Source organism: Stegostoma tigrinum, chromosome 8 (assembly GCF_030684315.1).
Source record: "Stegostoma tigrinum isolate sSteTig4 chromosome 8, sSteTig4.hap1, whole genome shotgun sequence".
Taxonomy (NCBI): Eukaryota; Metazoa; Chordata; class Chondrichthyes; order Orectolobiformes; family Stegostomatidae; genus Stegostoma; species Stegostoma tigrinum.
Window position 1 is genome coordinate 31,772,440 of NC_081361.1, and position 14,754 is coordinate 31,787,193.

The 14,754-nt window shown below is 41.0% G+C and overlaps 1 protein-coding gene across 3 annotated transcripts in view; it reads right to left on the reverse strand.

The window, feature by feature from the left end:
* The window catches only part of suco (SUN domain containing ossification factor), a 79,864-nt gene that overhangs the window by 35,439 nt on the left and 29,671 nt on the right, over window positions 1-14,754 (reverse strand). For 2 of the 3 annotated variants that reach the window (XM_048539677.1, XM_048539676.1), the window contains exons 2-9: window positions 13,090-13,180; window positions 12,306-12,404; window positions 9,223-9,365; window positions 8,438-8,569; window positions 8,073-8,250; window positions 3,798-3,924; window positions 3,150-3,271; window positions 882-949 (exon numbers count right to left, since the gene is read on the reverse strand). In XM_048539677.1, the coding sequence (XP_048395634.1) occupies window positions 882-949; window positions 3,150-3,271; window positions 3,798-3,924; window positions 8,073-8,250; window positions 8,438-8,569; window positions 9,223-9,365; window positions 12,306-12,404; window positions 13,090-13,180 (960 nt within the window). The remainder of the gene's footprint in view (window positions 1-881; window positions 950-3,149; window positions 3,272-3,797; window positions 3,925-8,072; window positions 8,251-8,437; window positions 8,570-9,222; window positions 9,366-12,305; window positions 12,405-13,089; window positions 13,181-14,754) is intronic. The other variant, XM_048539678.1, reaches the window with a different exon arrangement.

A 14,754-nucleotide genomic window follows, 5' to 3' on the forward strand; every position in this document is an offset into this window, starting at 1 on the left:
GACACAGAGACACAGAGACACAGAGACACAGAGACACAGAGACACAGAGACACAGAGACACAGAGACACAGAGACACAGAGACACAGAGAAGCTTGTGAAGTCCACATTGATACCATTGGGCTGCAGGGTTTCTAAAAGTGGAATGAGTTGCTGTTCCTGCAACCTTCGGTGGCATCATTGTGGCTGCAGGAGGCCCATGATGGGCATGTCGTCTAAGGAACGGGAGGGGGAGTTAAAATGGTTCGCGACTGGGAGGTGCAAGCGGAGGCTTGGGGACCGAGCAGAGGTGTTCTGCAAAGCAGTCCCCAAGCCTCCGCTTGCACTTCCCAGTCGCGAACCATTTTAACTCCCCCTCCCGTTCCTTAGACGACATGCCCATCATGGGCCTCCTGCAGCCACAATGATGCCACCGAAGGTTGCAGGAACAGCAACTCATTCCACTTAGAAACCCTACAGACCAATGGTATCAATGTGGACTTCACAAGCTTCAGAATTTCCCTTCCCCCCACTGCATCCCAAAACCAGCCCAGCTTGTCTCCGCCTCCCTAACCTGTTCTTCCTCTCACCTATCCCCTCCTCCCACCTCAAGCCGCACCTCCATTTCCTACATACTGACCTCATCCCACCTCCTTGACCTGTCCATCCTCTCTGAACTGACCTATCCCCTCCCTACCTACACGGTCCTCCCCACCTATCTTCTTTTCTCTCCATGTTGGGTCCGCCTCCCCTATTTATTCCAGAACCCTCTCCCCATCCCCCTCTCTGATGAAAGGTCTAGGCCTGAAATGTCAGCTTTTGTGCTCCTGAGATGCTGCTTGGCCTGCTGTGTTCATCCAGTTCACACTTTGTTTCCTTTCAGATTTTAGGAATTACACCTTACCAGATTTTTGCGCTGCATGGGTTTAACATGTACAGGTCCATATTTTCCATTAGAATTGCTGAATTGCTCTGCAAGTTAGAATTGCAATACACAGAATTAACATTTTATATTGGTATAGGACCAAGTGCAACTGCTCCCTATTGCTTTTGCAATATATCAACACTTTTGACAAGCACCAGGGAAATGCAAAGTTTGAAGTTTCGCTATTCACTCATCCTTTATAGCTAGTGAACATTTACAATCAGAAGGCATTAGGGAACTGGGGAATAATTTTCATGCTCAACGTCAATATGCATTTCCACAACAGCTACAACACAACCACCTTCATTTTATATCATCTTCACTGTAGTCAAAAGATCTTGACATGCTTGCTGTATCATACAGCAAATTACAATGCTCACCTATGAGTTAGCCTCCATCCAAGAAAGGAAACCTTTGTTGCCCTCAAAATCCCCATTTGCTTAGTGAATATACTGAGACTTAACATTGGGGAATAAACAAAAGGTGATCTACTTTTAATCCAGCATTCCAACTGGACTGAAATAGAACCCAAGCCTCAAAACTCAGTGCACTAACCCATAGTCATCTGACTGTGTTTGTATACAAACCCAACATATCCCCATTTTACATTCAAGTCAACAACTGTCAACTTAGTGATAAATACTTTATTACTAAGGAGGAAACCAATTTAATAAAGGATTAAGTACATTGCATTGAGTGCATGATTAATCATCCCAAATCCTGTTAAATTCATGACTCCCAATGAGTTAATTGATTTGTAATGGGTACATGTGGAATTGTAGATTGCAAAAGAGGCTGAAGTAAAGCGTTTGCATTGTGTGCGCCTTCAGGGATAGTTAGAGTGGCAGGCAGGAAACAACAGCAAAAAGCATGTAGATTATTGTATAGTATCAAGCAGTCAAAAACTAAAATCAAAACCACAATTTCCACTGGTTGATGGCAGAATTTAACCAAATCATTAGAAAAGGGTATTAAAGCCACAGATCACCAATCCAAAATTAGCTGGTGAATTCTGTTCATATTTGAACAAATACAATAATTTCATGCCATTCAAATTTCCATGGTGAAGTGGCAGACAAGGAAATGCTGTTTTACTGAAGTTAACTACAGAATGGAATAATCCAGAAAGCAACTTTGGGGTTTCTCAGTTAACCCTGGAACATGCCCACTTATTGTACCATTTATCCAGAAATAATTAACTGCCATTTGTCTCACCCTTTTATGACAGGAGGCTCTGGACTAATGCAGAAGTGATGGTCTAATGGTATTATTGCAGGAGACCCAGGTAACATTGAGGACAATTCAATCAAAATACAGATTTGAGTTTAATGACCATAAATCCATTGCCAGACTATTAGGAAAAACCCACTTGGTTCTCTCATGTCTTTCAGCGAAGGAAATTGCCAACTTTATCCAGTCTGGACTACATGCAACTCCTAACCCTCTAGGCAATTAGGAAGGGGCAATAAACACTGGCCTGGCTAGCAATGCTCTCATCCCATGAATTAAATGAAACAAATTGCACTTGCTGCCCTTCCATTGACAAACCCCAACTCAGCCAAAACTTTGTCAAGTCCTATTTGTCCAACATCAGTCCTCACTGATCGAAATTTGCATTTGGAAAGCAGTGAGCCAAAATGTATCTCTGCAAGCTTTCAGATCCATCATACTTACCCGTACTCATATCACAATCGATACCAGAGCCTGTTATCAAAATATCCCCCCACCCCCACACTCTCCACTTCTTCATTCTTCTCCAGAGATATCAAACTGCAGTTCAACCAGATTTTGGTCACCCTTCCAAATCCATTTTCTAGCTTAGTGTATTACACAGTTACCTAGAAAGTACTTTAGGATATTGCTGTTTACTTTTTTTGTTAACATGGCCACATAAATTCAAGCTCTTAAATCACCCTCAAGAAACCAGCATCACAAAACAGAATTCTGTACACAAGTCTTAGAATCAGAAACACATAGCAGCACAACTGAAGCAATGTAACAGGATCCAATACGTAGTCTTAAGGAAACACATTCATCATTTATATGCTAAAACCAACAGTTAAGGCAAGGGTACTGCTGCTGAAAATAAAAGCTTTCGTCAAAAGTTCTGTTGCGCACTCATCAGGATATTAACATTCGATGACATAACTTGGATAATCCAAGAAGGTGAAAACCTTCCTTAAAAGGATGTTTTTTTCAGTAATACTTAACTCCAGCATTAGTAAACAAACAAAGAAAGAATAATACCTTTGCTTCTGGATTTGCAGCCAGAATTTTGGCTCCACACTCCACAGAGGCATAGTTATTGAAGTTTTTCTGTAGCTTTTTCGCAGAATGTAGGACACCACTAGAGGTATGCAATGACTGGCCTGAAAGAAAGTCATTGATATTATACAAAACTCTTCTGGCATTGGCCCCAGTCACAAGTTGCCAATTTTTACCTCTTTTCTTCCAAATTCAGTTAGTCTTCAATTTCCATATTTGACAGAAAAAGTCACACTGACTCAGCTTAAATTCACCAAAATGCCACAGTAGTGATTGATTTAAATTGGCTTCCTATCTTTGAACGCCAGAAGTAATTCTCAAAAGGTTATGCAAATAAACTAAGGCTAATATAATGAGGGAAACTACATTATACAAGCCAGAGAAACATTTTAAAAAGTGCAGACACCATTTAGATTTAATTATTTCAACATGGAATGATCAAAGTGTAGCATCAACTGCATTGAAAGAGATGGTGTGGACACGGCAAAATTAGATATTTGAGCGCCACACCATTTCAGAACCAGATTGATGGCACTGCACTGCATCATCTCAGTTACTTTACAGGTTCCTATTCTGTCAGGTAAACTCAAAAAGAGATTTCACAGTGGCCAGTGCATTTTCAATCCTTACTTTTCTCTTTTTCTTCTTCCATCACTTTCTTTTTCCATTCATCAAATGAGGGAATGTCTCCTGAATCCTTGGATGGAATCACAGAAGAAGAATCGCCAGGATCCACTGCTGTTGAAATTTCAGTATCCTACATATCCCAAAGAACGTAGTTTAAAATTCATCCAAGCCTGGATGGAAAACATTAGGATGCTTGGCACTGATATGCTATACTGTTGCAAAGACAGACAGTTGGTGATGTAGGATGAAGGGCATTTAGTACACTTATTACGCTGGTTTTACAATTGTTTACTTTAGCTTCAAAGTCCTAATTTACACAACAGATTGAAAACATTGGAGACATTCTTCTGGTGCAAAATTTTCCGTACCTCCAGGGCAAATCAATTATTTTGTTTGCAGTTATTTTTTAAAAAAGCTGCAAAGGCTGGCACTTTCAGTTGCAAAAACAAACCAGGTAGGTTCAATGATTTTAGGAAGTTTTACAAATGGACTCAATACTGCACCTCAACCAGGCTACTAGGGCAGCCGAGGGCCAGCCGTGGCACAAAATGGCTGCCTGTGGGGTTGGCACAAAATTAGCAAAGATGGTTTTTAGTGAGTGATAAAAGCAGTTTGTTTAGCTCAGCATTAAGGGGAGATCATACATTAGGTCAAAAGTAGTTTAGATAAGATAAATCCAAGGTAACAAGATCTAGGTGGAACAAAGAATCTTACTAATTAAAATACAAGGGGTTTTGTACAAACCCACAGCTGTAGATGTTTATAATAGACACAGTCTGATAAGATGCTGCCTGGGAACAGGCAGCCTGAGTTTGTAGTTTAGCAAGAATTAAAAGAAAATTATGATCCCACAATAATAGACTCTTTATGCAATTGCATTACCTAGTTTCGCAATACTCAAGCTACATCTAACATTAATAAATTTGGCTGAATTCCTTTAAAACAGAAAGAAAGAGGGCTGCTGAGAGTGGAAAGGAGTCTCCAACCAGTCAGCAAGGGAGACTGATTGACAAATAGGGAATAAAACAGAACCTGACAGGCACCAGCTTGACTTTGGAGAAAATAAACAATGGCAGCTTTGCAACCTAAATAAGCGAACCTAATTAATAATGGGGACAACTCAAATGAATTTGAACATTCAAGGATCAGGGGAGGAAGGACAGAGCCAAATGATAGGATACAAAAGGGGAATGGAGAATATATTTTGTAAAACCTTAGGTGGTCAGGCAAGCTTATTGAGCTGTAAACAGGACAGAGTTTCATTCTTAATACAACATCTGTTTAAAATTTCATTAAAGAAAAAAGTTAATGTAGAAATTAGAGTATGGACAGTAAATTTCATCTTTGGAGCAATCAGGTGTTGTGACAGCAATGGATGCAATGAATAACAATTCAAAAACAGTCCTTAGAAAAGAGAGTCTGGTAAATGTATGAGAACCAAAAAAGTACAACCATTAACACTGGAACGTAATGCAGTGCAGTACAGTACATTGCATTGCAAGATCCCACATGCTACATGAAGAATCCCAGGGCACCAGGAATCCAACCATGACAGTATCAGGTAGAACTAGAACACAGAACAGTACAGGCCCTTTGGCCCAATGATGCTGTGCCGAACTTTTACCATAAACCTAATGTCTATCTAACCTGCACACCTACCTCATGCTATCTCCATATGCCTATCTAATTGCCACTTAAATGCCCCTAACAAGGCTGGACTCCACTAGCCTCTCTGGCAACGCATTCCACACCCCTACCACCGAGTAAAGAAACTACCTTTGACATCTCCCCTAAAATCTACCCCTATTCACTTTAAAACTATGTCCCCTCATAACAGCTACCTCCACCCTAGGGAAAAGTCTCTGGCTTTCCACTATCTACACCTTTGATCATTTTGTACACTATCAAATCTCCACTCATCCTTCGTTGTTCTAAACAGAAAAGCCCTAGACATCCCTTCCTTCCATTCCAGGCAACATCCCTGTAAATCTCCTCTGCACCTTTTCCAAATCTTTCTTGTAACGAGGCGACCAGAACCGTACACAATACTCCAGATGTGGCCAAACCAGGCTTTTGAATAGCTGGAGCATAACTTCACGGCTCTTGAACTCAATCCCTCTATTAAATCAAAGTTGACACACCATACGCCTTCGTAACAACTGTCCACCTGGTTGGCAGTTTTCAGGGAACTGTGAACATGAACCCCAAGATCCCTCTGCTCCTCCACACTACCAAGAATCTGTTAACCCTGTATTCTGTTTTCAAATTTATCCTTCCAAAATGAATCCCCTCTCACTTTTCAGGGTTAAACTCCATCTGCCACTTCTCAGCTCAGCTGCCTATCAATGTCCCCTTGTAACCTAGAACAGCCCTCCACACGATCCACAACTCAACCCACCTTTGTATTGTCTGCAAACTCACTAATCAACCCTTCCACTCCTACATCCAAATAGTTTACAAAAAGAAAACACAAAATAGAGGCGGACCCAGAACAGATCCTTGTGGTATACGACTCATAACTGAGCACCATGTTGAATATTTTCCATCCACTACCACCCGTGGTCTCACAGTCAGCCAATTCTGAATCCAATCGGCCTCATTTCCCCCTATCCCATGACTCCTTACTTTCTGCAAGAGCCTAACATGATGAATCTTATCAAACACCTTAAATCTATGTATGCCACATCCAATGCTCTACCCTCATCCACATGTTTGGTCACCTCTTCAAAGAATTCAATAAGGTTTGAGGCATGATCTACCCTTCACAAATCCAGGCTGACTATCACAAGTCAAACTGTGCCTATCCAAGTGATCATAAATCTTATCTCTCAAAGCCCTTTCCAATAATTTGCCCACCATTGACATAAGACTAACTGGCCTATAATTTCCAGGGTTATCCCTATTCCTTTAGGGCAATGACATTTGCCTCTCCAATCTTCTGGCACTATATCCATGGGCAGCGAGGATGAAAAGATCATTGCCAAAGGCCCTGCAATCTCTTCCCATAGAATCCTTGGATAAATCCCATCAGGCCTGCAGGACTTATCTTCAACTTCCTCAAAATTCCTAGTACATTTTCCTTACTTATTTCCACCTCCTCTAGCCTACCAGCCTGTTACATACTGTCTTCCTCTACACATAGATCCCTCTCAGTTGTGAATACAGAAGAGTATTCAATAAAAGGACTTCTATCTCTTTAGGCTCCATGCACAAATTCCCTTTACAATCCTTGATCGGCCCTACCTTTTCTCTGGTCATTCTCTTATTTCTCACGTACGTGTAAAAAGCCTTGGAGATTTCCTTGATCCTATTTGCCAAGGCTTTCTCATACGCCCTTATAGCTCTAAGCCCTTTCTTCAGTTCCTTCCTGGAGACTTTTATCCCTCCAGAGCCTTTTCCGTTCCTTGTTTCCTAAACAAGCATCCTCCTTCCTCTTTTGACCTCGCAAGAACCAAGGCTCCCTCTCTCAAACACATCTTCCCTGCCTGCTAGGAACAAACAAAAATCGAGTACATGCAGTATGCATTCCTTAAACAATTTCCACCTTTCAATAGTGCTCCTCCCTGACAGCATCTGCTCCGATTTTATGTTACCCAGTTCTTGCCTAATGGCAAGGAATTACCCCTCCCCCAATTATAAGCCTTACCCTGCTGTAGGATAGGTAACAGTAACAGTTATGATCACTACCGCCAAAACGCTCTCCTACCAACAGGTCTAATACCTGGCTTGGTTCATTGCCGAGCACCAAAGCTAAAAGTGGCGCCTTCTCATGTGGTCTATCTACGTACTGTGTCAGGAATCCTTGCTGAACACACCGGACAAAATCCGCTCCATCTAAACTATCACAACTAAAAAGTTTCCAATCAATATTTGGAAAGTTGAAGTCAACCATGACTACAACCCTGTGACTTCTGCACCTTTCTAGTGTCTGCCTTCCAATGTGCTCCTCCACTTCTCTGCAACTATTAAAGGGGCTTGTAAAAAAACCCAAAGTGACTGCTCTTTTCTTGTTCCTGACCTCAACCCGAACTGACTCTGCAGACACAGGATTCTTGAACTGCCTTTCAGTAGCTGCTATATTAGCCCTGACTAGCAATGCCACCCCCACCCCACCTCTTTTTCCACCCTCTACAATTCTTTTAAAGCATCTGAATACCAGAACTTCCAACAACTATTCCTGCCCCCGAGTTACCCAAGTTTCTTTAATGGCCACAACATCATAGAGCATGGGTCAGCACTTGGAACTAAGCTCATCTGCCTTAGTGAAATACCACTTACTTCTGAAAACTCTTCATTCAACATGTCCTCTGACGTGTTAGAAGTCTTTTCTAATTCTGGGTTCTGTTCTTCAGCTTCAGGCAGGATTGTCTTTGGAATTTCAGAAAGCTCAGTTTCAGGTAGATTTCCTTTACCGCTTGAAGAGATTTTGCTGCCATCACTAGGTTTCTCTGGAGGTCTACGTGTAAAATATAGCCTTATAAATCAATCATTCTGCAGCCAAAAAGTATTGCAATCAAACTCACGTGTTCTCTTACAACACAGCTTACGCTTCCAAGAATGAGAAGCAAACAGGGCATTAAAGCAAATCAGATACTGCATGTATTAGCTTCTGTAAAGAAACATGAGCCTTATTCAATACTCACCCTTCAGCTAGGCTAACATAGGAGGGGGACCTGCATTGAGGGACAGCCTCACTTTTCCCTCCAGCATCACAGTCAGCTTTAGACTGCTCATAGCTTAATACAGGAATATCATCACTGGATTTTTCTATTGCACTGGGAGAAAGAAACGATATGGTTTTAAGATATTGTTTCACTCAAATGGATCTCTCCTCTAAACTGCCTGGAGAAATCTAAAAAGGAAACCTAAAAAGTGTGAAATACATATGTCTATATTGAACTAAATTAAATAAGTTAGAAATAACAATGTGAATCATATTCAAATTTGAATTAAAAAATTTACAGATTTGCACTGATTGCTTCTCATATCATAGTCAAGTACAGTGTACCCATATTTTGCAAGTCTACAATTTTATCTGAGCACATGACAAACCTTAAAGCAAAGTAATGTGAAATTTCAGATAGCCAACATTTTAAGTGTGATGAAAATGGATCATCAAATGTGATCAGTGATTAATATTTCTACTTTGCCAAATAATGTGAAACAGTTCTAGTTCTTTTGCCAAGTTTGTTTCCCCCCCCCCCACCTATAAACTCCCAAATTGCTGGTCATTTCAAAGAACAAACTGCTGAAGTTGCGACCTACTTCACACCCCTCTTTTTTTGGACAAATAGCTAAGAAAAACTTAAATTTATAGCATCTAAATGTCTCATTTATGTCTAGCAGTTGCAAACAAGAATGCAATAATGCAGCTCACTTCGCATCTGGTAAATATATGGGCAAAGGTAACGTAGAGTAGGATACTTGCCTGTGCTGCAAGAGGGAGGAATTCTCTGAGGTAGTTGAACTGGAAATGTTATCAGTACTAGCAGCTATACTGGGAGGTTCTTCCAGTCCTTCAGAAGGCTCCAGTCCAGGCTCAGGGAAGTCCAACTGTTCAGAATTCACATGCTGCAGAAAGTGATGCATGGAAGAGGTCAAATATGGCTTAATTTGGGTTAAGATTCCCCCAATGTTTAATTTTATTTTAAAACCCTGCTGACAAAACACTAGATATTCCTTAGAAGGTGGCATGTCAGCAAAGTTGGCAGATTAGAACAAATTTGCTTACAGTTTGGTGAAATCTACTTGAGCAACTTCAGCAAAGTGACTGACATAAGTCATTTCCTTGTGGTTGGAAGTGAGATTATGAGCTTCTACCACCTTGGGGATGCACTTCACTATAATGACATGAAATGTTTGCAAAAAGAAAAGTAATTTTTTTTTTACAAAACATTTCATTCATAGGAATTGCTGGTTGGGCCAGCATTTGTTTGCTCATCCCTGGATGTCCTTGAGAAGGTCACAGTGAGCTGCCTACTTGAACCACTGCAGTCCACGTGTTGTAGTATTTACTACAGATGTCTGGACTTCCAGAATGTCTATGATAAGGTGTCACACTGGAGGCTGCTGTGTAAGATAAGAGCCCATGGTGTTAGAGGAAAGGTACTAGCATGAATAGAAGATTGCTTTCTGCCAGACAGAGGGGGGGCATAAAAGGATCCTTCTCAGGATGGAAACCAGTGACTAGAGGTGCTCCACAGTCAGTCAGTGTTGGAACCACAACTTTCCACTTTATACATTAGTATAGATGAAGGAATTGAGGGCATTCTGGTTCAGTTTACAGATGATACAAAGAGATAGGAAGAAGGACAAGTAGTATGAGGAGATGGGTAGGCTGCAGGAAGATTTACACAGGTTAGGAAAGTGGGCAAAGCAGCAGATGGAATACAACATGGGCAAGTATGAGATCATGCATTTTTGGTAGGAAGGGGAGGCACGGACTATTCTCTAAATCAGAGAAAATTCAGAAGAGAAATGCAGAGAAACTTGAGTCTTAGTCCAGGATTCTCTTCAGGTAAACTTACAGGTTGAGTCAGTAGTTAGGAGGGCAAAAACAACGTTGGCATTTATCTTGGAGGACTAGAATATAAAAGCAGGAACGTACTTCTGAGGCTTTATAAAGCTCTAGTCAGACCACATTTCATCTTGAGCAATTTTGGGCCCCATACCTCAGGATGTATTGACCTGACAGCAGGTCCAGACGAGGGTCAGAAGAATGGTCCCAGGAAATGAAAGGCTTAACATATGGGGAATGTTTGACTGCTCTGGGTTTGCACTCAATGGAGTTTGAAAAGTGTTTTTTTTTGGGGGGGGGGGAAAAGAGGGAAAGGAGGAGAGGAGAGAAAAAACATCTTATTTAAAAAAACAAAAACTTAGAATACTGAGTAGCCCAGACAGAGTAGATGCTGGGAAGATGTTTCCATTACTCCCTGCGGCAAGACATTTTTTCAACCACTTTTCTGATTTGCCTCTCAAACAATTTGGTCTTCAGCTCAGTCCTTATAACCTGCCCTGCCCTCCCCTCCCTTCAACCCTGAAACAAATCTAGTGTCTTCTTAATATCAACCCTGCCTCATACCTGGGAGCATTTTCTAACCATAAAAAGGTGACAGGTAAATGCAGGTTATTTTGAGGGTGGAATCATATGGAAAGCTGACATTTAAAACAGACAAGCATATTTAAATGGATTGACAAGTAGCCAGTGTAACCCCCACTTTCAGCTTTTGATCCATTCCCTTATAGGTTATGGAACCTCATGAATGTATACAAGGTTTTTATTTTAAAAAAGTTTGAAAAAGATTGCGTTTTGAGGATAAGCTCTACAAAGTTTCAGATTCTCATCACCTTCTGGTGGAAGAATGTTTTCCCCCTTCGAATTCCCATAACCTTCTACCTCTGAGCTGAAGTTAGCATGCCAATAACCTTCAGTTCATTCAAACCATCTGTACTTATAAAATTATGTCCTGTATTTTTCAGGATCAGCAAGCTTTTTACACTGGATTCCCCCATTTCAGAGAGTGCTCACTTCTTACAGACAAGCTGTTGCTTACTGCTAGAGATTCTCTACAGCAGCCTTAGCCGCCAAGGTTCAGTTGTTAATCTCGGGCTTCAGTGAAAGCAGAATAATCAAGCAATTGAATTCACAAAACCCTGAGGGGGAAGAAGAGGGTGAAACTTACTGCAGTATGAAAATATTTAATAAAAAATGTTTGGTAATTAACAAGAAGGGTAAAACTGGTCTTTAAATTCAAGAGAGACTGTTACAAAATGAACACTGGCTGAAAGTCTGCTGGACTCATCTGTGTGATCTGATCAAAGAGAAAGGTTTGCTTTTTATCAAAGCAATATAGTGAATGAGCACATTTGTTTCCCACCCAACAGTGGTATGCATGCTTGGTATTTAATATCTCACCAAAATATTTGCAATTTTGAAAATAATTTGTACTTGCTCCTACTAAATATAGGTAGTAGTGCCAATGTTGGAGTGGAGTGGACAAAGTCAGAAGTCAACGCCACATTACAGGTTTAAGCACTGCTCCTCTGTCATCAGGTGAGACAAAGCAGCAGCAGTCTGAAAGCTTGTGATTCCTCCGAGCATTAGAATAGGAATTTAATACGATATAATTTGCTTTCCTCTGGCCAGAATGTTCAGCGTATAACGCACCTGCTTATTACAAGATGTTTCACTATAACTGTACCGATGTAACTAGCAATTTTTACTGTCACCCATTTCTCTCAAACCTCCTTCAAGAAGCAGGATAACATGACTTGTGCAAATATTTGAAATGCTGATGACATAACTATACCTGTCACAGACAAGGAAATTAATAGGTGGTTTCACTCACAGCCGGGTGAGATTCAAAACATCCCAAATATCTGACTCAGAAACTCCAGTTCTTCTCATTTGGTGGTGCAGAAATTTCAAAAATTGAAAACATTTCACTATGAACATGTAGGGTTAACAACTCTACATCAAGTTTGATAGAAAATGAAGTTACTATGTTGTACCTGATGGTTTGCTTTTGTGCAGACTTCTAGTAAGTGATCAACATGAGTGACATCCGAAGGCGTCACATCTGAAAATTCATCAGTCACATCCTGTTTGGGCTAGATTAGCACATAATAAGATCTATATACCTGGTTGAGTGGACAAATCATGTTAAGATGATACTTCATACACAAAAAGATTATTGCAGACTTGTGGAATCGCAGAGACTAAAAAAACTTCTCAATATTGAAATTCCTCACAAACAAGATCTCAGACACAACCGTGCTAAATTAAATTAGCGACTGCCCACGTACGAAAGAATTAAAAAACCAGTGGGCTTAGGATCATTCTGTGCCTTCAAAATAAACACTTCCTGATCAATAAACATTCTTTAAAAGCTGTAAATCTCTGCAGAGAGAGAAATACATTTCTAACATTCCCATTCCTCCCCGAGTGAAAGCATACAGCTAGCCATATTGGAACTTGCGCAAAAATATTTTAAGTTTATGTTGTAACTATGTAGAGAGACAAGCGCAACAATTGGCTCCTTCAATCTCAATCATATTAATCAAAAAAGTTATTTCCATAAATATAGCTTTGTCACACAATTTACACTTGAAGATCAGAAGTCTGCAAGCTGTTACTATATGTAGCTATAAAAGGCTTGAAAATAGGAAGAGTACAGGTTTCGGCTTCTCTTCGTTAAAAGAAGCGTACATCGATGTTTGACAGTATGCTAACGCAATTACACCTCAACGCAGTCACAAATCTACTTTGATTCCAAGTTTAAACACAATAGCTAACCTTTTCTTCAAAGTGCTTAACTTGTGCAAAATTTGTTTGCATTGAGGAACTTTCCTGCTGCCCGGTACAACCTATGTGCCGACGGGGGCACCTGTAATAGAGAAAAAAAAGAAACATTTACACACGTGGGTAAGGACTACAAAAACAAACATTAAGACAAGCAGAGTTCCAGATAAACCTTCACATTCCTTAGTTAACGAGCACAAGTAAAAACAGACATCTTATCATCGCTATGTTCAGATCTTAAAGACGGACTATTCCTGGATACATAATTCATGTTTTAAACAAGGCAAGTAGACACTCCAGCCTTGGTACATTAACAGCAGCAACACTGCTGTGCTGCATGGTAACAAAGTGCAGGTTTTAAATTCTTGTTGTGCTTCAAACTTGGGAGTACAACGAATATTCTTTGCCCTTTGAAAAATTGTTGCTGCAGTCAGAGTACGCCTACAAGCACAGATACGCATTCCCACAAGACAGGCTGTAAACATCTCCCATCTTAAAGGCTGAGCTGATCTGTGCTTTTAGAAGGCAAAAATCATTCTCTTTGGTTTACATATAACTAGGAACAAGCAATGCAGTCCATTCATTTTCTTTAAAAATTCAATATTACTTCATAAAGTGAAATTTAAATAGACTGGGTTTAGCAGCACAACACCTCTAAAATTATGACCATCAATTTCATTGTCCCACAATCGGCACCAAACACACCCTAGAGGACCTGGGACAAAATATATCAGCTTCAACAGAGTGGATAATGGAGCTTCCTAGGTCTTCCACAGATTAGGAAGCCGAAACTATGCACAGCACTCAACATGCTTTTAGCAAAGTCCGTTACAATTGTAGTGGCACTTTGCATAGGAAATGGAAACAACCATGGTCTTAGGACTTCCCAAATTGCTTGCAGTGTCTGTGTGCTAACGTTTCATGTAAAAGGACCCTTTAACTTCACTGACCTACAGTTAAAAATGTGCCCTGGCATTTGACCATGTCTTCATTCATTCTGCTAGTCTATTGAATAAATGAAGTCTTATTATTTCAAAACTGAATTGTCCACTTCAGTTTGATCCGGACTTTGACTGAATGCAAGATAACAAAGCGTGGAGCTGGATGAACACAGCAGGCCAAGCAGCTCTTAGGAGCACAAAAGCTGATGTTTCGGGCCTAGACCCTTCATCAGAGGGGGATGGGGAGAGGATTCTGAAATAAATAGGGAGGGGGGGGAGGCGGACCAAAGATGGAGAGAGGAGAAGATAGGTGGAGAGGAGAGTATCGGTGGGGAGGGGGATAATTCTCCAGCATCTGCAGTTCCCATTATCTCTGATCACAATTTTAACCTCGCTGCGAAGCCTCTTCCAGGGGTGCCTAACCTGAAGAAGTTACCCTCCTCCCTTTGGACCAACCTCAGGGAATCTCTCTCCCATTGCAACTCTCGTCCTCCTTGACCTGTCCGTCCTCCCCGGACTGACCTATCCCCTCCCCACCTATACTCTCCTCTATCCATCTTCGTTCCGCCTCCCCCCTCTCCCTATTTATTCCAGAACCCTCTCCCCATCCCCCTCTCTGATGAAGGGTCTAGGCCCGAAATGTCTGCTTTTGTGCTCCCGAGATGCTGCTTGGCCTGCTGTGTTCATCCAGCTCCACACTGTTATCTTGGATTCTCCA